Genomic DNA, 26,503 nt, shown 5'->3' on the forward strand with positions numbered 1-26,503 from the left:
GATAGTGAGCTACAGGAAGGCCAGAGCTCTATCTGGTTTTGTCCACTGTGGCATCCCTAACCCAGTGTCTGGGATGTAATTGATACTCAATAAATATTTGTTGTGTCATAAAGCAATTAAGACAGATCATTAGTAGACACTTTTTATTGGTGACTCACAGAGCTGCAATGAACAATCCAAGGCAACAAAATTATTATGTGATTGAGCTATAATTCAACCCAGATTCAGCTGATACTCAAGCCTTGATCTTAAGCAGAACACCCTACTGCCTCCCAGGAATCTTGAGATAACATAAGTGGGAAATAAAAGTACCAAAGAAAAGATCACCTTGGCCAAAAGGTAGGAAAGTATGGGGAGTTCAGTGACTACTTCCAAAATAAGAAAGTTCAAAATTTTTTTTTGTTTTACTAAGAGATTCCAAGTGATAGCTAACAGATGTCTTATGTTTGCCCACACACAACTGCAAAATAATTTTTTAATTAGTTGCCAGCATTAAAAAAGGAGAGATTACACCCAAAAGTATGGATTTCCTGCTTCTCTTAAAGGCAGAGATCTGGCATCTCTGGACCCCTAATTCCTGAGGCCAAGAATCAACTTTAGACTGAGCCTCTGCTCTCCAGTTATAGCAGGCTCCACTCAGATGGCTTCTCCGAAATACAAAACCTACCTGGGCCCTGCTACATTGATATGGGAACACCTGGGTTATATGGAGACTTGGTAGTGAGGATTTAGAGGAGGAGGGCTACAAGCTGAGTAGAAAGATAGGAGAAAGTGATTATTTAGTTCCCTTTGGGAAGGATATCAAAAGGCAAGAAGGAAGGAATGGAAAGAAGGAGAGGGGCAAGCAGAAAGGGAAAGAGAGATATTGTAGTGGTGAAATTAGAAGCCAAAATAGAAATACTAAGGAGGTGGGAAGTTTTCACCTTAGTGATAGTATTATAAATGTCTAAACACAGGACAGGGGCAGGAAGAGAAATCAGCTCCTGGAGCACACGGCAGTGAAGGAGGGTGCACCCACAGTGCTTCCGATTAGAATGATCAGATTCAGTACCATATGATACAAGGGGTTCTGAATACCTAAGAGAGTTATCCAGATGCAAAATACTAGAAACTATCTCACTCAAACCTTCCACATCTTGGAGCTATGTTTAAGAGCAGTGGTCAATAAACTGCTCTATAAGAAGATGTGCACCATTTTGCTTACCAGTCCCTGTGACAACCTTGGGAGTTAACTTAAGACTTCAGGACATGAAGGTCTATTTCACAGCCAAGGTTGGCCAGTGAATTTAACAATCATGATACTTTATATACCATAAGGAAGGAGAATTGTTTCAGTTCTGGATAGTAAAAGGGCTGATAAATCCAAAAAAGGGAAAAAAAAAATATGACCCTAGAATCACAGTTTGAAAGAGCAGTGAAAACAGGTCAGCAGTGAAAACAGCAGGTCAGCCCTAGGTTAAAATCCTACACTACCACTTTATAGTGGTATGTCTTTGGGATATTTACTTTATTTCTCTCAGACTCAGTATTCTCATCTGTAAAATGGGGACAGCACCATCTGTTGTGTAAAACTGCTATAACAATATACTAACACTAGGTTTATAAAGTCTGTAGCACATACAGGTTGCTCCTTCCCAGCCCTCCCAACCCCCAGAAACAGGCATAGTAAGGTCAACCATTTGCATTGTCTTACTGTCTTTACTTTTGAGAGTACTAGCAAAATATATAAGAACAACTAGACCACTACTGTCTTTCAGAAAGTACAATGTCTTTCTCTAAAATAAAAGTGTATTACTTCAAAGAAATCATGGCTTCCGTGAACCTATCTACAGAAAGCATACAAATTATGACTACCCTAAAGACTTAAGTTGCTTTATGTTTTTAGATTAATTTTCAAAAACATGAATGCTCCAGCTTTTAAAGATCAAACATCCAGGCAGGCAGTGTAGTTAAATATTTTTCCTTCTTAAGAAATAGTTATTACTTCTTAAGGCTGAACTTTGAAGATACTGTTTATCCTTTGCATGTTTAATTAAAGCTCTTAAATTTAATTCAGGTATTCTCATTAAACCTGTTTCTTTAGAAGATTATTTTAGCAAAGTTAATATTTTCTTTTACTAGGTGTTAATATAAACAGGGTAGTTTACTTCAAGTTTTCCTTGAGGAGACTGCAACATTCAAGGCTCACCCTGCCACCACCTGCCCCACCCCCCGTTCTAATTCCTCCCTGCAGCAACAGAAAACGAGGAAAATTGCTGCCACATGTGCCTGACTTGCAATCCACACAAGCCCCATGGATTCTGCCTGCAAATGAGCCTAACCCCAGGGCTGAGATGCATTGCACAGCTACTAAATGGCAAAGGACTTCACTGAGATTACTTTGGCTTTGCCCAAATGTGAAAGGTCACATAGTATCACAGCCCAGCTCTCAAAAATAAGTCTGTAATAGCAGAAACGTTGGAAACAATTTTACTGATCATTTACAAAAGAATGATTGACTAAAACATGATAAATGGAATACTGGGCAGCCGTGGACAGTGAGACAGGTCTGTGCACTGATATAGAAGAAACTTAAGAAACAGTAAATAAAAAAAGACAGTGATTGCTTTTCATGTCTAATATGATCTCATTTATGTTTGGAAAATCCCCACAATTATATATATATATATATATATATATATATATATATATGGTAACTATGTATTTGGAAGTATACACCCTTAAAATGATAAGGGTGGTTACTCTTGGGGAGGGGACACACTTTCAAGTGTTCAGAAAGATAGAAGAGGAATTTATTTTATGTTTTTATTGCTTATTTTACATTTTTAATTGACAAAAATTTATTTTTGTATTACTTTAAAACTTAGAAATAAATAAAAATCCACTTGTAATAGAAAAATGTGTCCTCCCACGTAAAGAGGTCTAAGTTGTCCTGTTTTGACTCATGAGGTTGGATGAGTAGACAACTCAGTTTTTCCAGGTACAAAGGGCTCATGGGTGGCAAAAGGAGGGCCAGAAAACTTTGGGCAACAGTACCGCTAGCTCTTGGGGGGAAGGGAAATTCCTTTCCTGATATCCAAGGAGATGGGGTGGCTCAGGTGCCATGCCAAAACACCCACTGCTCTTGTAATTCAATCTCTTGGCCACTGCTTCTTCTACTGTTACCAACACCCTCCTTTTCTCTCCACCTGATGTCTTCTGTTTGCTGCCTCATAGCTTCTGCTAAGTACTTTCTCTTTAGCTCTCTCTCAATTTTTCTAACACTGTACATAGTGGTTTTGTGTCTTTATACCTTGAGTTCAAACACCCCAAGATAGCACAAAGTATATTTAATGAACTCATCTATCATTCCATATACCTCTCCAATCCCATTTAATCTTTGGAACAGATCTCTGGAATTCAAGGAGACAAGTGACTTACCCATCTAGTTAGTCCAATCTAAAATCTTAGAATCTGTCCTTAATTCCTCTCTCGCTTTACTTCTGCCTCTATATCCAATTCCTCCACATCCTGACAACTATCTTTCCAAAATCATCAGCAAAACCATCCTCTTTTCTCCACCTCCACACCATCACTGGATCCAGGCCACCATCATTCCTTACCAGGATGCCTGCCTGTGGCCTCTTAGGCCATTCTCACACAGCAGCCAGAATGGTCTTTTACGAATGAAAATCAGACCACCTACCACCTTGCTTAAATCCTGCCAGTGGCTTCCCGTTGCACTGTGAACCCAATCTTATTTCCTTGCTGTGGCCAACAAGACTCTCCTTGGCCTGGCCTCTGCCATCTCTCCAAGTTTACTTTCTCCTACTCTACACTCAAGCACCCTACTTGGGCCTCACTGGTTTCTCTTTGTTCTGTGTATACAAAGCTCACTCCTTCCTGAGAGCCTGGGCACTTGTGCCTCCCTCTACCTGGGACCACTTTCTCATCTAGCATACTTACTGTTAAATGGTCCTTTTCATATATGTTTCTTTTCTCCACCACCATCCCCCAAATTTACACTTGACTATAAGCTCCATGCAAGCAGGGATTTTTGCCTGTTAGGCTCACTGCTCTATCCCTAGTACTTAGGGTAATGTCAACTTTATAGAAGACGTCAACGAATACGTGTTGAATGAATAAAGGAATAAATAATTGAGCAAATTGTCAGGTGGTACAGAGCTAGGAAGACACAGACATAGGACCCTAAAGCAGTCTTGTTTCTGACCCCAGAACTGATTAAATCAACCTTTATGCTATACATATAGCTCATTTACCCATCCCATCCCTATTTTTCACCTCTACACACACACACACACACACACACACACACACACACACACACACGGGAAGCAGGGCACACCAGGCACAAAGAATTACTCACTGTTCCTTGTATAGGCCACACTTTTACCCTCTATACTATTTCTTCTGCTTCAAATAGCACCCCTCCCCCCCTTTCCATCACAGATAACACTGTTCCTCCATCAGGGTCCACCTGAAAGTCCACTCCCCACCTGTCTTTACTCCCTCCCCCCACAGGCATGTTAATCCCTGGTGTTTCATAGCTCTCTGTTTCTGCCTTTATTATTGAACATATTCTCATAATGTTATCTTTGGTTCTGAGTCTCCAAATAGGGAGACGGTAAGGACAAGGGGATGTCATCTAACCTACCCTGAGGTTTCTCAGTCAATATGTATTACAGATAATTCTTAAAATCCATTCTAAGTATGATCACTTTGTATACATAAAAGTTTTATAAAATAAAAAAGGCTATCAAAAGTACCAGGTAGTAACAACCTCATAAGACTGATATGAGGATGATCTGACATCATAAATGGGTTTGCCACCTGGTAAATGTTTAATAAATATGATATACTTCTACTGTTTCAGTTAGTAATATATAAGACTTCTTGTTAGCAAAATGTGCCAAATTGCACTAATGCCATTAGTAACCTCATTCTACTGATTTTTTCCATTGCAAGCACCTAAGGGAAAAGCACTTTAATTATGTTTATCATCAGTATAAAGCATTAGGTGGCCAATAAAAATAAGAACTATATGCTTTAGAAATGTTGCTAACTCGAATTAAAATTTTCAGCTTATAGATAGTGCAATGCCCAGCATAAGACTTTGTGTAATAATTTCTAAAAGACTGGCATTATAACCAAGTACTACAAAAATGAAAATATATGCAAAGCTACATTCACCTTCCCACAATAGTCACTCAATACAATATCTTCCTGGGCTCAGAAACACTCCCAAACCTTGCCAAGATTCTTTGATAAAACCCATACTTCCAGTAGCTAACAGAGGGAATTGAACAAAACTGGATTTTGCAGAAGCAGGAAAAAATATGTCAGGATGACTCCATCCTCAAGAAACTCACTGTCAAGTGAGAGAGCAATTCTGGAGACTCAATGGCAAGCACTGTGCTGAGAGGGAGCAGAGAAAGCAATCAAGGAAACATCATCTGGGGATTACGAGCATAAATAGATATCTGCCAGGACCTAAAGATATGTGGAGAAATGAAGATGTGAAATTTGTCCAAATGCAAAGAAAAAAAAAAAAAGGAAATGAGCCTGCCATAACTTAATCTATACAAGTTCTATAACTGAACAAAAGAAATACTTTCAAAGTGCCTATGTCTTAATTCTCTCTCAAATATTACATAAATTAATGAGCATTCTTTTCCTTTTTATGTTCTCAAATCCACTCTACAATATATTAAGATATCTTGATAACGATCTTAGCTCTATTGTATTGCACCCAACATATGGTATCACTTTGAAACTCACTTTCTAGAGAAAGACTAGAGAAAGCTGGTTTAGTTCTTCTAGAGTGGGATTTAGATAAAGTCAATTTACAAAACACACACCCCTGCCCTCTAACAATTCACTCCATAGTAAATGTGCTTCTCCTTTTGTAGTACTCGAAGCTTCAAAATTGGCACAAAGACAGGATACAATTAATAAGGTTTTACGATTTGTATTTCATTTTTTATATACTTTCCTTCCCTAAAATATATAAGATAAATATTGAGAATTCCTTGAGCTAGACTTATGTTTTACTAATAAGAAAACACCCAGATTGTCAAATGAATAGAAGAATCCAAGCAGGCAAAATAAAGTCTTCTAAACTTCTAGGCTGAGTGTGAAATAGAAATTAGATCCTCTGATCACTGATAGCCACCAATGTGGGTGAAAGAAATGATGTCAAGCAAAAACCATGTGGCCCTGGACTGTGCCTGGCAAGCCAAACCATTTCTAGGGAAGTTCTCGAGGACAGACCCCGCCTAAATGGAGTGAGTCATTAGCAGGTCCCTGACATCAGCCAGCTGCAAAGTCTTACAGCAACTGGCTAGATTGAAAAAAGATTTCCAAAGCTTCAACATAAAAAGCTCAACTGATTCAGTTTCCCTATCAGATTTCCCAATGCTTTCTTCTAGGTCTCTCTCTTACATCTAAATTTCCTCCTCATAAAAACAAAGACTTAGAAAAGGTAGAAAAAGTTAAAATAAGACTTTTTCCTTCTAAAAAGTGTACTTTAGTTGATTCAGTAAAAGGTCTGAAATCATCTTCAGGGTCACCATCAAGTTTAGAATACTTGTAGCAGAAAAAGGATCTGTATAAATAAGGACATAATTTCCCAGGTTAAGTAGGTGGGAGACATCTTGTGGCATATCCATGTCACTGAGAATGAAATTCAAAGAGCCTACGCAGGTCACTGCTCATTTATTTTTACTTTGTTTTCAATGTTTTCTTACATAAATTTCAAACATATACAAAAATACAGAAAACAACACAATGAACCTCAATGTACCCAATCCTCACTTTAACAAGTACCCACTCATGGCTACTCCTGTTTCTCCTATGAACCCAAACACAGCCCCTTCTCACCCCCTAATTATTTAAAATTGAATTCCAGATATTATATCATTTCATCTGTAAATGTTTTAGTATGGATTTTTTTAAAGATAAGAACTCTATATTAAATTTTAATAATTCCATCATCACACCTTAGAAGAATTTACCAGTGATTCTTTACTATCATCAGTTCAAACTTCAAATTTCCCCAGTGGCTCACAGTTTTACCATTTTGCTTATTTGAATCAAGATTCGAACAAGGTTCATACATTATGATTGGCTGATATGTCTCTTAAGTTTTTTTGATCTACAGTTTCCCTCTCTACCTCTTTCTCTTTTTCACTGAAAACTTTTGTTGTTGTTTTAAAATAAGAACAAAAACAGAGTCATCTATCCTACAAGGGTTTTGCATGATGGGGAACTTGCTCCTGCATCCCTTGGAGCTGTTTGCCAAGTTTCTTTCTGTCCTATTGCCAGTAAAATTCAGGCTTGATTTCTCTGACAAGACCGCTAATTGCAGTAGAGTGTACTTGGATCAGGAGGCATGTACTATTTGATGTGACATGCATTAAAACTCAATCCTCAGCTCCATTAATTAAATCATCAGAGGTTGCAAAATAAATATATATTTGCATCCCCTTAATCTCTTAGGTCAACAATAACATACCTTATACACTTTTGTACCACCTTCTTTTTTTTCCATTTAACAATATATTCTAGAGGTCACTCGATTATCAGTATATAGGGATATTCTTCATCATTTACACAGCTACAAGTAATCCATTTTGTGGATCACAATGATTTATTCAATCAATCCCTTCCTGGTAGAGATCTTGGTGGCTTCCAGACTTTTGCTATAACAGATAGTGTTGCAATGAACAGTTTCTGATATTTTATATTTCTGCCAGTGTATCTTTGGGATCTAGGGACTGTAGGAAGAATTGGGATTGCAGTCAAAGGTAAGCATGTGTAATTTGTTAGATGTTGCCAAATTCCCCTCTGAAAGGGGATATACCATTTTGCATTCCATCAGCAATGTTACTAAAGAGCTAGTTACTCCCACAGCCTTACCAACAAATAGAGTACATTTCAAGTCTTTGGAATTTTTGCCAATTATTTTTCAATGTAGAGTTAATATGCATCTCTCTTATCCTGTGTCAGGTTGAGCATCATACATTAGGCACTTTACATTCATTTTCCCATGTACTATGTATATATCAGGCCCATTATTCTCTAGGGTTGTTGGTTTTTCAGTTCTCTGTTTTTAAAAACCTTATTTTATTAGGGATCTGAACCCTTTATTTGTATAGCTTCCAAGTATGTGGTCCAAGTTGTTATCTGTCTTTTACCCTGCCTGGGATACTTTTTGCCATGCAAAAATTCTTTATTTCATGTCATCAAATGTATCAATCTTCTACATTATGGTTACCAGATCTTGATTCATAGTTAGGAAGGTTTTACCCATACATAAGTTATAGAGAGCAGTCAATCTGTATTTTCTCCTACTACTAACATCAAAGCATTGCCTGTGACTGGATACTTTCATCGCTACCATGATGCTACATCTCATCTAATTCTCTCGCTACAACTCCAGTGATACAGGAGAATAACAATAGATCCAAAAAACACTTTTGGAGTAAGGCACTGCTCTCAGAGCTCATATACCCCAGTGGGAAAAAAAAAAAAGCAAAAGGTCCTTTCCTTCAAGAAGTTTATACTGTGATGAACTTGTCCTTCTATATAAATATTAGGCTAATAAAGGGATAAATACTTAAGTGCAGCACAGTAATGAAAACCCCAGCTAAGCCACAATGTTCCTGAGGAATAACTTTTGTGTCCTACACAACCCATATGAAGAGATTTTATCTGAGAATATGACCCTTGAAAACTTAAGGATTTGTAAATGAAAATGAAAAAAGCTCTAAGCATTAAAACAATTTCTCCTTTTGGTTAGGTACTTTCATAGACTTACTCAGAGGCCCTGTTGTATGCCCAAGGTTTTTATGGGATTGTTGTGTCAAGCAACCAACAATTCTCTAGATTGAATTTTTCATGAACCAACCCTAGTGAATGCTCAAAGACAAAAAGAACTACAAATAATACTCTGGTTTCTCTTCAGATCGTATAAATCTTTCGCCTTTTACTAAAGAACTACAAATAATTTTAATTTGTTTTCAATAATCATATTATAGGTAATAATGTTGGCAACACTATTTACTTCTGTATTCCTGGCACATCGCATCATGCCTAACACACAGGAGTAACTTTATAAATAACCTACTAAAGATCCAACAAAGAAGGTTACCAAAATGATGTTGTACACCTAATTTTCATATCTTAGTGCTCTGTCCCTTTCTCTTTTACACACACACACACACACACACACACACACACAAAACACATGCATTCATAGCAAGGTGCAAATGATTACATTTCCCCAAATTAACTCTTTAAAATTCATGTATATTTTTCCACAAACGTACACTTTGATTTTGGATGGAAGGGAGGTTGAAGAGTTGACAAACCCTAAGCTCTAGATTTCTGGCAGTTCCAAGCAGTTTTCCAAGTCATGCCTTTCCCTTCTCCCTGTACTGCCCTCAGAAGAGCTGTCAAAGATGGTCATCACTAGGGAGAGAGCTGACACCCAGCTTTACTGGCACTAGGCAAAGGAGTCACATTCAGTAAATGAGGAGTTACATCTTCTCTTTTCCTTCATCTTTGGCTAGATCTTAATGGCAGAACTTATGATCCGTCCAGTTTCAAATTAACAATTGCCAAGTAGTATTTTAGATACCAAACATCATTCTGTTATAATCATAAGGATTTAAGAAATCACTACATTTGAAAATAAAATTAAAAATAATTGCAAGAAAATAAATTTCATACATTTAAGGACAGAAATGCTTGCAATAAAAACAAACTTCTAGGGTTAAAGTGATTCTCATCTATACAACTTTTTACCTCACGTATTTTCTCCCTCTCTCCTTTTTAATAAAACAGAAGGGGGAAAGTATATGTCTGTGTGGAATAAATATCTGTATTTAATTTTAAAAAGGAATAAAGTTCATATGAAAATGAGTAAAATATTCTTGCAGAAGCCCTGCAATTTAACTTCACTCTTTACATTTTGGTTTGATATGTAAATATACACATAAAGAAACCCAACCACCACAAATGTTAGCCTTTTTCCAGAGGAATGGAGGTAAGTGCTACAAACGCGGGTCCGGTGTCAGGAGAACATAATCATAATGTAAACTGGTTATTTCTAAATGGTGCCCCCAAAAGGAAAAAAATGAATGGAAGTACTTAATAAATTCTGTTTTCCATAAAATTCATACCAAAAAAGAGTGAGAGAGAGAGACAGAGAGGGAGAGAAAGAATGTGAGCTTGGAGGTCAGTGAGAGTTTTGTTGAATTTCCCTCCTCCTAAATTCTGTCATCTCCTTTTTAAAGCAGCAAGTCAGGTTCCCACAGACATGACAGAAATACATTCTTTTTTGCTGCAAAACCATTTACCATTAAGTAACACTTACCAGAGGACATGTATTTTCCCACAGAAGATTGGTTAATTGGATAGTGTCACTTCCAGTTGCAGCTTAATATAGTATAGACAATGACTTTTCAAACAAAAGTGTAACCAAAGTATTAACAATCTATTTCTTTTGTTTCAAAGAATATAAAGGGCTCTGACTCCATCTCTCAACATTCTGAAACAACAGACACAGATTAGGAAGGAATCTAATGTAGAAATTAAAATGATTCTGTTATCTTAATTACATGTTTAGCCACACAGAAATAACATCCCGATGAACTCAAAAACAAGAGCCAAATTCTTTTGTTTCACCAGAAAAATAAGTTGCTCACAATAAGTTGACAAAGTAAGGATTGGAAAGTTTTTGATTAAAAAGGAATTTTTGTTGGAACACTTATAATGAGATTTGAGCTGCAGTAACAATATAAAATTGAAAGCAGAATTACATACAAAATGAGTACTGTAAAATATCATTATTTTAGTACAATGGAAAATAAGGTGTTTGTGGTTTTACTCTATAAATTCTGTGTTGTCTGCTCATATGTATTCCTTCTTGGCCGTCCTCTGAACAGCCATTCTGATTTCAGAGCCTCCTGCACCGACATTCATTTGTGGTAGGGGGAACCCACACAATCAACATCTTCTAAGCTCTACATTTTCCCTCCATTTTATTGGCTTTTCAGGACTGATTCAAGCCCACGCATCTCATTGGTGTTCAGTTACAGGGCAGACAGTGAATTTTCCTAATCCATTTAGTGTGCTGACAGAGCCATGTTCACAATTTATAGAATTTCCTTTTAGACATCTACCTATTTCACAGTTCATTAAGACTCAAACCGAACACCTGTATTTATGAAGTCAAAAGCAATTTTATACTAACAAGGTGTTAAATAAGGCATTCTCTGAAAGCCTGAACAACAGTAACAACAACAGAAGCAATAGACTCTTGACCTATGGAATGAAATCATGTCTATAGCTACCTGCATCATCCTTTAATAGGGCAGAAATTGGCGTGGAACTGCAGCCAACAATCTTAACATATTTTAATTCCTCCACCACAAGTCTCTCATGTTTTACCCTAAGAAAGCAAGAGTATGGGACTACCTTGCACATTTCACCTAGATATCTAAAATCTGCCAAATAGTCAAAAATCTTAGGAAGTAAAATGTGGCCCCATTAAACAATGTCTTCACTAGATACAGGGACATTTTCAGCATTCTGGGGCCCACAAAGACTGACCCTGGCTCATTTTTATGTAACCCCAAAGTTTTCACATCATTAGTAAAGAGAGATTCAAAACAAAGCCTACAGACATTAGGGGAGAAAGTGTGTAGTTTGGCACTACCATCATAAATACCCTCAAAACGAAAAGGGAAGAAAATAAAATGCACGTAGCAGAGGTGGTGACCCCTATAATGACTGTGGTTCCCAACAGCTTTTTTTCTACCGGTAATAAACCATTCTGCAGACCTCCCAATTGTGGCCACCATGATAGTTACCGCTTTGCAAGTTTATGTCTTTTTCTTGCAGTTAGGAGTGTTATCAATAAAAATTTCAAATGATGCCTTTCCCAGTCAAATTAAAACATTTTAAAATGTGGAGCCAACAACAGGATTAGAATGGAAAAATACAAATGATACCAGGATTTTATTCTGTATATTTTTTTTCACCAAATCCCTTAATTTATTAATTTTAAAGATATTCCTTGCAAGTCTTGAAAGTGAGACAATGCACCCTCACACAGCACTGGGGTAATTTGACTGTCTTAAAAGTTGGTTTTGTCATATGCTACTAACTTCTTAAAAAAACACTTCACTTTTAAATGCCATGACGATGATGTTCATTAAACAAAAGTCTACCTCAAAAAAGTCATTTCAAATATCCTTTGAAGCTTGGACTGAAGTGATTGAAAAGGACTTCATTGCTTGCCAGTCAACCATGGCAGGAGGGCAGAAGGAAAGTTGAAATTACTGGTTAAAAGTAAAGGAGCACTGCTTATAAATTCCACCTTATATATTGTGGCAAATATTATTTCCACCCACTTAAAAAAAAACTCTTTTGCTTAAAATGTGTGAATTCAGAAGGATCAGTTCCTCAAGTAACTGGAATCATTTGCAAAGCCCTGTTTGAATGCATTTATCTCACAGTCCCTGGAGACCACAAAGCATTCCCAACTCCTAGTCACAGTTAACCTGTATACACAAGAGTCTGAGACTCATCATGAAGTGGGGCAGAGGGCCCACCTCAATGCAGAAAACCAAGAAACAAGGAGTCATGCTTGTTATGTTCTTTTCTCCATGTATGAGCAACATATTCATTGTCAAAAGCTTGATTTTTATGATCCACCTTGAAAACTGACAGCCCAAGTTTGCTTTCTGGCTGTGTTATCAAACTGAAACATCTTTGGCTGAAAAAATGCCACCACTGGTTCAGAAAACACTTCCTGATCCTCCAGTAGCACCTTGCTGAGGAAACAATCTCCCTGAAGAAATGATCAGCTCCACTTCTGTTAAAATGCATTTAATTTTTTACCTTGCAAATGTACAACATGTGTATCATAGACAATTTAAAGATCACCTGAGTCTCCAACACAAGGAGAAAACACAGGAAGATACCATTGTCCATTCTTTTATTTTTTTAAACAAAGTAAGCATGCATAAGTATATGTATATACACATAATCATAAACATCTTTAAAGATATAAAAAGTAAATACTATACAATAAATTCTTAGTATACTAGGATTCCAGACTTCATGAAAATGGTCCCCTCTCCACATACTGGGAAATATCCTCCATTATTATGGCCATAATGTAACTGTTATTATAGCCACAGTGATACTGTGAGGATTTAAGTCACAGAGTTATTCATTCTTAATGCTTCATAGCCAATACAGGGTTCTACCTAGTAAGCACTGAACAGGAGTGAACTCACCTGTTAAGACATGATTCGAAAACTTACATGAACTTTGCCATGAAGATTAAATGAGACACTGTAGGTCAGCTCCTTGACATAAAAAAAAGCACTCAATCCACAGGGGCCCTTCTAGAAAGCACTAAATTTCTGTATAAGAGCTCAGGGTTTGCAGTCCAAGACCCTGTCTCTCACTATTGTGTGACGTTAAGCAAGTTACACATCCTCTCTGAAGCTCTATTTCCTCATCTTAAAAATGAGGTCAATAATAACAACCTCACAAGTTGTAAGTCAAGTTTAAAATAAGTACCACATGGGAGGAACATCTGGGTGGCTCAGTTGGTTGAGCATCTGACTCTTAATTTCAGCTCGGGTCATGATCTAGGGACTCTTAAGTTCAAGCCCTGCATCGGGCTCCACACTGACTGTGCTGAGCCTACTTAGGATTCTTTTTCCCTCTCTCTGCCCCTTTCCCATGTTCCCTCTCTCTCTCCCTCTCTCAAAGTAAATAAACAAACTTTAAAAAAATAAAAATAAATAAAGTATCACATGGGGAACATTTAGCTATAGTTCCTGAAACTCAATCTAGTAGCCACAAGACACTCAACAGCCATTTGAGCAATGAAATTAAAGAAGTCCAACACCAAAGGTCATGAGATTATGGGTCCCACCTTGTCCAACACCTTGCACATGATGGATGCTCTATAAAATATTATCAAATGATGCTTCATTTAGGCAAGTCGAGGGAAGCATCTGTCTAAAGTACAGCAGACTGAAGCACTTCTAAGTAGATGCAGTAACTCATGAAATAATCAATCCAGCAGTGTTTGTAACCCCATAAATACCATTCCCTTTCTCAAGGAAAGTCAATTTGCTTGAGTGTGGAATCATAGAGGACCAGCTTTAATCAAAACATAAAACCTTAACATTATCCAATAATCACCTTAGCAACATTAGCCTTCAATTATATGAGATATAAATGGACCTTTCATACAGCTTACATACTTTAATCTTCAAAGATACTGAACATTTATTTCTGTTTGTCTTCTTTCCTTCCTTTATTTATATGCTTTTAAACAGTAGAAGGAAGATGAAGTCCAATTAAGATTTTGTGTGGAATTATCATCAACCAGTGACAATGAAATCACTGAGTATTTATGGTAGTATAAATCAGTTCTCTATCATATATCCATATACCAAACAAAGTGTTGGCTGGATAAAAGCAAGAACCATATCCAGTCATTCAAAACTTATGTGTTGAATGAAAAAATGCACAGAATCTATAGGACAGGGAGAGATCTTTAATGTGAAATTCTTGGAAATGCTTCAGGGCATCTGTAAACTGCCTAAAATTATATACATGATTGCATGTGAATATAAACGTATATGTGCCAAGGTAAATTTTTCTGATGAGAGAGCCTATAGATTGCATGAAGTTCTCTTCTATACTGATTACATTAAAAAAAACAAACACAAAAATGTTATAGACTCTTCTATGGAGCTGCCATTAACCTAATCTGGATATATTGCCCCTTCCCTTGCCTTTGTGAATGCAAAATCCCTACATACCTGTTAATAGGTTCTGAAGTGTCTACTTTTAAACAAGTAGAACTCTTCCCTGACCTATTTGGAACAGAAATGAGTACAAAAGCAAGCATAATATGCCACTGTCATATAACACATCTTCCAGAAAACATGCAAAAGAGTTGCCAGGCCTGGCAGTTTGGAAATCATGCCGGGCTGGGGAAAAGTGTTACCTGCCAGAAAACAGAAGGAAGTCTCTTAATTTGGGGATAGAACAAAATAGATGGCACTTTCATAGTACCTTCATTTCTCTGTATCACTCTAAGACATAAAAAAGTGACCAAATTAAAATATAAAAGTTGTGGCTTGGTAAATGCAACCACAAATTCAAAAGAGACCCACTGAGGCAGAACACAGAGAACCCATGATTAACGAAGTGAGATGGGAGGCACCTGGGTGGCTCAGTTGGTTAAGCATCCGACTTCAGTTCAGGTCATGATCTCCTGGTTCATGGGTTCGAGCCCCGCGTTGGGCTCTGTGCTGATGGCTCAGAGCCTAGAGCCTGCTTCAGATTCTGTGTCCCCTTCTCTCTAGACCCCTTCCCCACTCATACTCTGTCTCTGTCCTTCTCTCAAAAATAAACATTAAAAAAAAAAAAAGAAGTGAGGTAGGGTATTCCCCAAACATCCCTGACTTACAATAGTAATAATAATAACAGTAATGATGGTAATCAACACAATTTATAGCTAGAACCCTTTACTAGAGTCAAAGCACTTTTCACATAGATGCATCATGCTGGCACAGTGACTGCCATTTCATAAATCAAGGCATAGAGGCTCAGACAAGTTATTAAATGGGGGGGGGGTGCGAAGGCATGTCCACACATCTCCTGCTTCTAAATGCTCTGTTCTTCACACACTTTACTTCAGATCATAGAATAATAGCTAGGCCTTTCTTCTCCTTAACTTATGAATATGTTGGTAAGTATCACTGAAATACAGAAAAATAAGGTGCTAAAAAAGCCCATTCACTATTATCTCTACTGCCATGGAATTAATATGTTGGCAGATGGAGGTAAGTTGGTACATAGAAAACATCAAGGGAAGTAGCAAAACAAGAAACTTGGCTTTGGGGTCCTTTGAAGCCGGTTTAAAAAGGTAAAATGTTATATTACAAGCTATGTGGTATATATCTGTGTGCGTGTAATTATTATTCCATTGATTTATTGCACACATGTCAAAGAGCGTCTGGGCATTTATACAAGTTAAAACAAACCAACCCAGGAGCCAAGCCACATAGCCGCAAACCGAGACAACTTGCCTCCCACCCTTCATTCTACTACCTCCTAAACACAAATCCCCTGGTAGCAAAAGCCCTCCTTGCAAAGATGAACCTTTAAGCCAGTGGCATCTGTCCTTTATATCATATTCTAAGAGTAGCCAACTGGCTAGTTGATGGCACAGATTTTCCAGATAAACCAGCAAGGCTCTTCCCATTCTAGAGACAGCCCTCTTCTGTTTTGGCAAGAGCTTTTAGGAATGACCCAGGAATCTAATTGGAAGGAACAATCACATGTAACCTCCTCCAAGAATAAGCACCATATCTCTCATATGAGTGTAAACTCAGGTCTTTCACTGTAGGGTGTAATGAAACAGAACATATCTCATTCACTGAGTACTTGCCCACTAACTCACCACCAGTTAGGTAGGGAGACTTATTTCTGTCTGTTTCTCCAAGAAGCAGGAAAATCACTTTAATGTACTTTACCCTGTTGGCAAAAATCCTTTGCTTATGATCCAACAATTAGAGCTAATTTCAACCTAAATTGCTTCCCCTTAGAGATGGACATCATTAGATAACTTTCTCCATTTCCATTTACAAAGATTTTAAAGGAAGAAAAAAGGCAAAAGAAATTTCCTTGGATGTTTCAGCTGATAAAATCATTAATCTCACACACCCAACTTCAAAGCAGGAAACCAGAAAATCTTCTTTCTCTGCACTTGAGAATAATTTTTTCTACTTCAAAGCACCATCTCTTTATTGGGTCATTTTAATTATTGAGCATGGGACAGAAGCTATCCTAATGTCACCACTGTCTTTTTCATGAAAAATGTATAGGTCTAATTTGGACTATATTAATTTGAGAGGAGTAAAATACTGAGGAGAGTATAAGAAAAGGGAAAGAGGCCAGAGGATATGGCACTCATCTGTGCAAGGTAGTGAGAGGGAGGTAGTGAGCCTTTCTGAGCTGACTTTTCTTTCTTTCCTGCTGAAAAGGAACCATCAAGAAACCTGACTCCCTGTTTGAGTAATACCACAGCAGACTGCCTTGCTTCTCAAATTTCCTTCTACCTAATACACAGCAACAGAATTACACTAACTTTATTAGTAATGCTGGTATTTCCCCAACCCAACACAACTGTGTGTTGTGAATAACCACTGTGAAAACAAAACTGGACCCCCGTTCTACAACAGGGGTCAGCAAACAATCTGGCCCTGTTCAGAGTACAACTGCTAGAGAGAGGACCAGCCAGGCATTCCAACTCCCACTCAACCCTCTTCCTACAAAATCACAATGCCAGGGCTTGGGAAACTTTTCCTGTACAGGGCCAGAGAGTAAATATTTTCAGTTTTAAGGGCCAGATGGTCTCTGTCGCTATTAAATCGTTCTGTTAATGCACAAAAGCAGCTAAAGACAACACATAGATGACAGGGTGCAGCTATGTTCTAATAAAACTTTATTTACAAAGACAGGTATAAGGCAAGATTTGTCCCACAAGCCATAGTTTTTAACCCCTATTTATACAAGTGCTAGATAGCAGAAATGTTCTATAGCTGTGCTTTCTCATTCACTAGTCAGTAGTCACATGTGACTATTAAATACTTGAAGTATGGCTAGTGTGCTATGGCTAGCTAATGTGCTAAGAAACTACATTTTAAATCTTACTGAATCTCAATTAAATTTGAATGGCCACATGTGACTAGTGGCTACAGTATTAGCACAGTTCTAGATACTATTCACTGCAGCCTCCTCAAACGAGATACAAGCTGTCTTCCAATTTATGGCATAGTTCAAATGTTTGCCTTGCAAAATAAAGTATCCATGCTTTCAAATTCACAATAAAACTACATAAAACTGAAAATGATTTTCTTAAATGTGAGATATCTACATCACTGAGGCCAAAATGATCATTTTGGTTTGCAGCAATCAAACAACTGCCTATTAGCCAATGTCAAGTGCATAGGGGCTGAGTCAGGTCCATGCCAAGGCCTATCCAATCTGGAAGTTGTTTCCTTTCACCTCTGGACACTCTGCTGCACCCTGACTGAGGCCACAGGCCTACTCCATGGCCATATTATTTCTAAGGAAAATCTAAACCTCCCCACAGACCCAAAAGCATATATGTACAAAAACACAGCTTAAAGAGTTCAAGAGAGAACATGTAACTCAATTAGATTGCCTTCTCCTACAGTAATCCACTTAACATACTGCCTCAACAGAAAACATCAGGGAGATTCATCGCATTCTTTGCTATTGCCCACATGCAATAATTTATTTTCTGGCAACTGTTTTATTTACATAGTAACTAGCTTGTGTTTTGCCTATCTTAGCAGGCCCAAAGATATAATCCAATGAGGAGAAGCAAGGAAATAGGACAGTAACTTATATTAGGCTTTCTTCTAAGTTTGAATAAGAAATAACAAACCAGCACTTCTTTCCAATTAGCAATAAGTGCACCTCGGAAAAACCTCATTGGCTTAGATACTGTCACTGCACAAAACTTAAACCAACATTTCTTTCAAGAAACTCATACAAAAATCGGCTTTCTTCAATGAGTAAAAGAATCTTGAAAAGTAAAGATACCCTTTAGGAAGTAACAAACCCCTGGAATCATGGGTGCCAGGACGGGGAACCTATACAGACACACAGTAAGTAAGGCAGATGACATTCTGACTTTTTTATGATTTTTCATAAAACCATTCTAGATCCAATGATTTATTTGTGGTTCCCAAATCCAAAAAAAACTCTGAAAAAAATGAAAAAAAAAATTCCAGAGTGAAGCAAACTCTTTTGGTGGCACAATCAGACATGAACTGATAGTATGCTACTTACACAGTCTTAATTTATCTTACTTTAGTATGCGGAATTTTTTCTCTGCAGATATAGTCATGTGTTTGTTTACAAGGTGTTACTATATCCCCACTGGGAGTTTTATGCAATCTAGGATACATGCAATGGGTCTTACCTTTCTAAAATCCCCAGAATATCTGACATCCAAAACAAATCTGGCCTCAAAGGTTTGGATCTTCTAAAGAAAGCTGTCCAGGTAGGACGTTTTCTATCAACTCAACGTCTGGTGCCTGGCATCATGAAACAGTGCCTTACCTCAGTCTGAAGGATGGCAGCCCTCTGTTCTTTGGCAGTAAGCGACTCTTTAAGCACTTCAATGTGTTGCTTGCAATCTGAATTTTGATTGCTAAGAGTTTCAAGCTTTGTTTGTAAGGCAAGAAGTTCTGACTCCTTCTTTGAAAGCTCCTGCTTCAGCTGATCAATCTGTGAAACAGCAACAAAATCGCAAGAAATTAGAAGCCACAGTTCCTATTCTTTGCATTTGAGAACTACCAATGTCTCTTAATTTTCAATAGTCAGTGATCATTACTCCAACAAGGCAAGCCATGAGTTTGCCTAAAAATGGCCTTGGGGGGGGGCACCTTGGTGGTTCAGTCGGTTTAGCGTCCACCTTTAGCTCAGGTCATGATCTCACGGTTCATGAGTTTGAGCCCCACATCAGGCTCACTGCTGTCAGAGCAGAGCCCACTTGGGATCCTCTGTCCCCTTCTGTCTGCCCCTCCCTGGCATGAGCTTTCTCAAAAATAAATAAACATTAAAAAAAAAACCAAAAAGATGGCTTTGGAAGTTCTTACAGGTCTAGAGAGGCTCTGTAAAGATGGCGGAGAGTACAGAAAATAGAAAGGTAAGGTCAGCAGACTGTCTTCTACCATCAACCCCACTCAGAACAAAGCTTCACAGTGGAATGGCGGCTTCCTGAACAGACTTACCCATGAAATCACATATACTATTCACCATTATCCTCAGAAGGGTCAACAGATTGCTAATGAAGGTAATTAACCCAAGACATACCCTGGTCCTTCTCTGCCATTCCACAGTGGAAATGATCATTCAAGGGCATCGTTTGACAAAAAAGAATTCTTACCCCCCTCCAAAAAAGTAAGCATTAAAGATTTTTTGTTTATATTAAATACTGACAAGATACAAAATAACATAAAATGATGTAAAGTATAAGGAAAAATAATACAAGAAACATCCGTCATTCAATTCAGCAAAAAGATCATTAGAATTACCTGTGTCCCAACCCATTTCTATCTCCTTCAGAAATAATTATCACCCTCAATTTTGTGTTTGTCATTTTCTTGCTTACCTTTTTACCATATATTTTTTTGCATTTCAACTTTATTTGTTCTGTGTATTTCTTTTTAGTACTTTGCTTTTTTCTACTCAATCTTACGTCCTGAAGATTAAATCATGTTATTGTACATGAAATTTGTTCATTTTCACTGAATTCCACTGTAAGACTTCACCACAATTCATTTGCCCATTCTGCTATTAATAGACATTTTGGTTTGTTTCCAGGTTTTTTTGTTAAAACAAAAAGTGCTATTCTGAACATTCTTATATATATTACCTGGTATATGTAGCAAAAATAATCTAGGAGTTAAATTGCTGGGCTACATAGTATGCACATCCTTAACTTCACTGGGGAACACCAAAATGTTTACCAAAGCTGTTATATTCACTTTCAGGGTCCCAAGCAGTGTGTAAGTGTGCCAGTCATGCCACATCTTCGCCGATGTCTCATGTCACCAGACATTTACATTTGTGCCAGCCTGACAGAGTTGTGGTAAATGATCTCCAAAGATGACTGTCACTTGTCCACACACGCTGCTCCTCACAACTACAGGTAGAGTCTGTTTACCCTACTCTTGAACCTGGGCTAAACTGTGGCTTACTTCAACAGCTAGATGCAGCCAAAGTGTCAGCATGCCTGTTCTGGACCTTGTCTATAGGAGGACGGGCAGCTGGAAGCTGGCCACCATGTTAGAAGTCTAACTGCCCCCCTGACCACCAAGCTGTGAAGAAGCCCATACCAGACACATGGACCGGCCAGGCAGAAAGACAGAGAGGCCTGGTAGAAATTGTGGCTCCTTCATCTTGTTCTTGGTCTTAAAGGGAAGAATTTCAATGTTTCATCATTAAGTTTGATGTTTGTTTTAGCTTTTTATAGGCGCTCTTAAGTTTCAGAAAGTTCCCTTTTATTACAACTTTGCCAAGAGTTGTTTTTTTTTAATCATTAAGGAATGTTTAATATTAATAAACATTTTATTCTGCATCTCATGATTTATCACACTTTTCACCTTTAATATGTTATTGTAATGAATTACACTAATGGATTTTTAAAATACTCAGCTCTCTTTGCACAACTATGAATAACTCCACTTAGTCATAATGTACTGTATTTTTTATATGTTACTGGATTCAGCTTGCTATTTTGTCAGGATCTTTCATCTATGTTTATGGATAAGACTGGTTTGTAATTTTCCCATTTTGTGCTGTCCTTGTCAGGTTTTAGTACCAATTTAGAGTGCTCCTTTTTTTTAATGTGTTCTGAAATGTTTTGTGTAAAATTAAAATCTTCCCATTAGTGTTATTAGAAATCAACAGTAAAATCAGCTAAAGCTGGCATTTTCTTTCTCCAAAGACCATTACTTACTTCATCCATCATTAGTGGTTAAAGGAATATTCATGTTTCTAATTATTTGAATCAATTCTGATAACTTTTTTCTCCTAAGAATTTTTCATTTTATCTAAATACTCACCTTTACCTAGCAGGAAATTTTCATAAAACCACTTATCTTTTGATATCTATGGCATCTATGACTGTCTTCTTTATCCTAATACTCTTCAGTTTTACTCTCTTTTTCTTGATGAGTCTCAGCAGAGGCATGTCATGTTAAATAATCTCTTCAAAGAGTCAATTTTGGCTGTGTTGGTCGTCTAACATTCTTATTGTCTTTTTTTTTTTAATTTTTTTAACATTTTATTTTATTTTTGAGACAGAGAGAGAGCATGAACAGGGGAGGGTGAGAGAGAGAGGGAGACACAGAATGTGAAACAGGCTCCAGGCTCTGAGCTGTCAGCACAGGGTCCGATGCGGGGCTCGAACTCACGGACTGCGAGATCATGACCTGAGCCGAAGTCGGACGCTTAACCGACTGAGCCACCCAGGCGCCCCAAGTTTGATACATAATATTGATATTGTTGCTCAGTCCTAAATATTTTCTGATCTCCATATATATTATTCTTCAACTCACAAATAATTATGCTTCTTACTCAACAAATACATGGACGTTTCCTAGTTATCTTTGTGTTTTTTCTTGCTTGCTTTGCTTTGTGAATAGAGAACAAGGTCTCTAATACACTAATCATTTGAAATTAGTGTATCTTGCTTTATGACAGAGTATGCGGTCTTTTATCATAAATGTATTTTGTGCACTGTGTGCTAGAAAACAATATGTATCCAAAATTGTTGAGTGCAAGTCTATAATCATTGGCTCAAAAATGGTTTCTTTGCCTTAAAGTCTGTAACACCTTTGTCACAGTTAATATTTGGCTAATGTATCTTTTTTCATTTTCAATGTATCATTAACTTTATGTTGTAGATGTCTCTTGCAAATAGCATATATCCATATTCTTTTATCCTCTCTGATAAAATTAAATGGAGCATTTATTACCATTACAGACATACGTGACTTATTTCAACCACCTACCTTGTGCTTTCTAAACATATTGCCATTTCTATTTCTCTTCGTTCTTGCCTTTTGAAAGATTTTTTTATCCTATTTTTTTTGCCTCTACTCATTTAAGACTTATACCTTTATTTATATTTATTTTATTTCATTTATTTCTAACCTTTAAGTTATTACCCTAGAAATTATAGCTTGCTTACATTTTTAACTTACCTAAGTCTAAAGTCAATCTATGCTTATTTTCTTTCAGAAAAATATAAGGATCTTGAGACACTTTCAGTTCAGCCACCATCCCCTTGACATACATGTTATTGCTGTCATGTATTTTAGTTCTTTCCTGTTTTGTTTTTAACTCATCATTACTTTTTTTAAAAAAAAATTTTTATGTTTATTTATTTTTGAGAGAGAGAAGCAGCATGCAAGCAGGGGAGGGGCAGAGAGAGAGGGAGACACCGAATCTAAAGCAGGCTTCAGGCTCTGAGCTATCAGCACAGAGCCTGACACGGGCTAGAGCCACAAACCACAAGATCATGACCTGAGCCAAAGTCGGATGCTTAACCGACCGAGCCACCCAGACGCCCGTCATCATTACTTTCTTTACAGTCCATGTTTATTTAGATTTACCACATTTGTCACTATGTTTGTTCAATATTATTCCTTCATATCAGATGTTCTGTTAGAAATCTCCTTATACCTGAAACTAATCATTTAAATTCCTTTTAGTGGGATTTTTTTGGTGGCAAACTCAATTTTTTTGTCTAAAAATACCACATCATTCTTTTTTTAATATTGTTGCTGAGCATTAAAAGTAATTTTCTAGGTTAAGTGATATTTTTTTCTCTCAGCCATCTTCTGGCTAACATAAACTTTTAAGAAGTCAAGCTATCACTCCAAATTCAGTCCTTTACAGGTAATGGGACTTTTTCCATTAGCTGCTTTTTAAAATAGCTTTATTGAAATATAATTTATATGCCATACAATTCAACCACTTAAGTCACAGAGTTGATGGTTTTTAGTATATTCACAGAATTGTGCAATCATCATCATAATCAAACTTTAGTGCATTTTCTTCATTCCAAAAAGAAACCTCGTAACAATTAGAAGTCACTCTCCATATTCCCCACTCTCTACCCCCAGCCCTAAGCAACTAGTAATATACTTTCTGTTTCTACGAATTAGCCTATCCTGGGAATTTTACATAAATGGAATCTTGTAATATATGTATTTTGTGACTGTCTTCTCTCACATAGCATGACATTTCAAGGTTCATTCATATTGTAGTATGTACCTGTACTTCATTCTTTTTTATTGTTGAGTAATACTACACTGAATGAATATGCCACATTTTGTCTATCCATTCACCAGTTGAGGGACACTCACATTGTTTCCATGTTCTGGCTACTATGGATAATGCTTCTAAGAACATTCATATGCAAGTCTGTGTGGACATATGTTTTTATTTCTCTTGTGTACATATATATAGGTGTGGAACTTCTAGGCCATATGATAACTGTATGTTTAGCATTCTGAGGAACTTCTAAACTGTTTTCCAAAATGACTGCACCATTTCACATCCCCACTACCAATATATGAAGGTTCTAATTTCTTCATACTCTCACCAAAACTTGTTAGTCTATCTTTTTACTTATAGCCATTCCAGTGGGTATGAAGTAATATGCCATCGTGGTTTTGATTTCTCTAATGACTAATGATATTAAGCATCTTTTCATATACTTATTAGCCATTCATATATCTACTTTGGACAAATGTTCTAACTGCTTTTTAATTTTTTTAATGTTTATTTAATTTTGAGAGAGAGACAGACAATGTAAGTGGGGAAGGGGAGAGAGAGAAACAAGGAGACACAGAATCCAAAGCAGGCTCCAGGCTCCAAGCTGTCAGCACAGAGCTCAACGTGGGGCTCAAGCTCATGAACTGCAAGATTATGACCTGAGCCGATGTCAGACGCTCAACCGACTGAGCCACCCAGGCATCCCTCTAACGGCTTTTTAAAACATTTTCTTTGCCTCTGAGATTTTATGTAAATGGGCAGATTTCTTTTCCTCTTTGGGGTACTCAAAGAGTCATGAATTTATGGACTTGTATCTATCATTAGTTTTGGAAAATTCTCAGCTTTCCACTCTTCAAATATGGCTTCTGTGTAGTGATTTTATCCCTATTCCATCTCTCTTTTCCTCTAGAACTCTGATTAGACAGATGCCAAACCTGTTTATTCTGTCTTCTATGTATCTTAATTTATCTTTAATGTATTTCATCTTTTTATCTTTTATTTACTTTATACCACTCTGTTTTCTAGCTCATTAAATGTCTTTTCTGCTATGATCATTCCGCAGTTGAACCGATTTATTAAACTTTCAAATTTCCATTTTTATATTTTCCTATTTCTAGACATTCTTTGGTTCTCTTTATTTTTTTATTTTTTTAAAATTTACATCCAAGTTAATTAGCATACAGTGCAACAATGATTTCAGTAGATTCCAGTGATTCATCCCCTATGTATAACACCCAACGTTCCTCCCAACAAGTGTCTTCCTTAATGCCCCTTACCCATTTAGCCCACCCCTCCACCCACAACCCCTCCAACAATCCTCAGTTTGTTCTCCGTATTTAAGAGTCTCTTAGGTTTTGTCCCCCTCCTTGTTTTTTATTATTTTTACTTCCCTTCCCTTATGTTCATCTTTTTGTATCTTAAAGTCCTCATATGAGTGAAGTCATATGATATTTGTCTTTCTCCAATTTCACTCTAGTTCCACCTACGTAGTTGCAAATGGCAAGATTTAACTGTTTCTGATTGCCGAGTAATACTCCATTGTGTGTGTGTACACACACACACACACACACACACACACACACACACACCATATCTCCTTTATCCACTCATCTGTCGATGGACATTTGGGCTCTTTCCACAGTTTGGCTATTGTCAATAGTGCTCCTATAAACACTGGGGTGCATGTGCCCGTTCAAAAGAGCACACCTGTATCCCTTGTATAAATACCTAGTAGTGCAATTGCTGGGTCATAGGGTAGTTCTATTTTTAATTTTTTGAGGAACCTCCATACTGTTTTCCAGAGTGGCTGCACCAGTTTGCATTCCCACCAGCAGTGCAAAAGAGACCTCCTTTCTTCACATCCTTGCCAACATCTGTTGTTGCCTGAGTTGTTAACACTCCAGTTCTGACTGGAGTGAGGTGGTATCTCATTGTGGTTTTAATTTGTATTTCCCTGATGATGACTGATGTTGATGATGACTGATTTTCATGTGTCTGTTAGCCATCTGGATGTCTTCTTTGGAAAAGTGTCTATTCATGTCTTTTGCCCATTTCTTCACTGAATTATTTGGTTTTTGGGGTGTTGAGTTTGTTAACTCCTTTATAAATTTGTGCTTGGTATCTTTATAGTTTCTTTCCCCTTATTCATATTTTTAATCACCTCTGTTATTTGTTTAAACATATTAAACATGCTTCTTTCATAGTGTTTGTCTTAAAACTCCCACTTCTGAAGTCCTTGCCTTCTGATTATACTGTTTGTTCTTTCTACCAGCTATCAATTATGGTAGCTTTTTTTGTTTGTTTTCAAACTTTGTGATTTTTAAAAGATTTTTACTGTGTGCTCGTTTCTTGGACTCTTATCTGGAGAAAAACTTTGAGGTCTAAGCTGAACATGTGGGCCTTCAGAGCATTTGTCTCTGCCGATACCTGGGGCACTATCAACCAAGGACCCTTTAAACTCCGTTCTCTACTTGAAGTTTTTGGATCACCTCACATTGTATGTTGGTGCAAGGGCTATCTGTGGTTATGGATTCTTAAAACTAGTTTTTTTTACCTTTCACTTTGCTCAAAG

General features: G+C 37.3%; 1 protein-coding gene across 1 annotated transcript in view; it reads right to left on the reverse strand.

Moving 5' to 3' along the window:
• Positions 1–26,503, reverse strand: part of ERC2 (ELKS/RAB6-interacting/CAST family member 2) — an 887,162-nt gene that overhangs the window by 577,860 nt on the left and 282,799 nt on the right. Inside the window, exon 5 of the mRNA XM_047850845.1 lies at positions 19,201–19,368. Coding sequence (XP_047706801.1) covers positions 19,201–19,368 — 168 coding nt within the window. The remainder of the gene's footprint in view (positions 1–19,200; positions 19,369–26,503) is intronic.

The sequence above is a fragment of the Prionailurus viverrinus genome, chromosome A2 (genome assembly GCF_022837055.1).
Source record: "Prionailurus viverrinus isolate Anna chromosome A2, UM_Priviv_1.0, whole genome shotgun sequence".
Taxonomy (NCBI): Eukaryota; Metazoa; Chordata; class Mammalia; order Carnivora; family Felidae; genus Prionailurus; species Prionailurus viverrinus.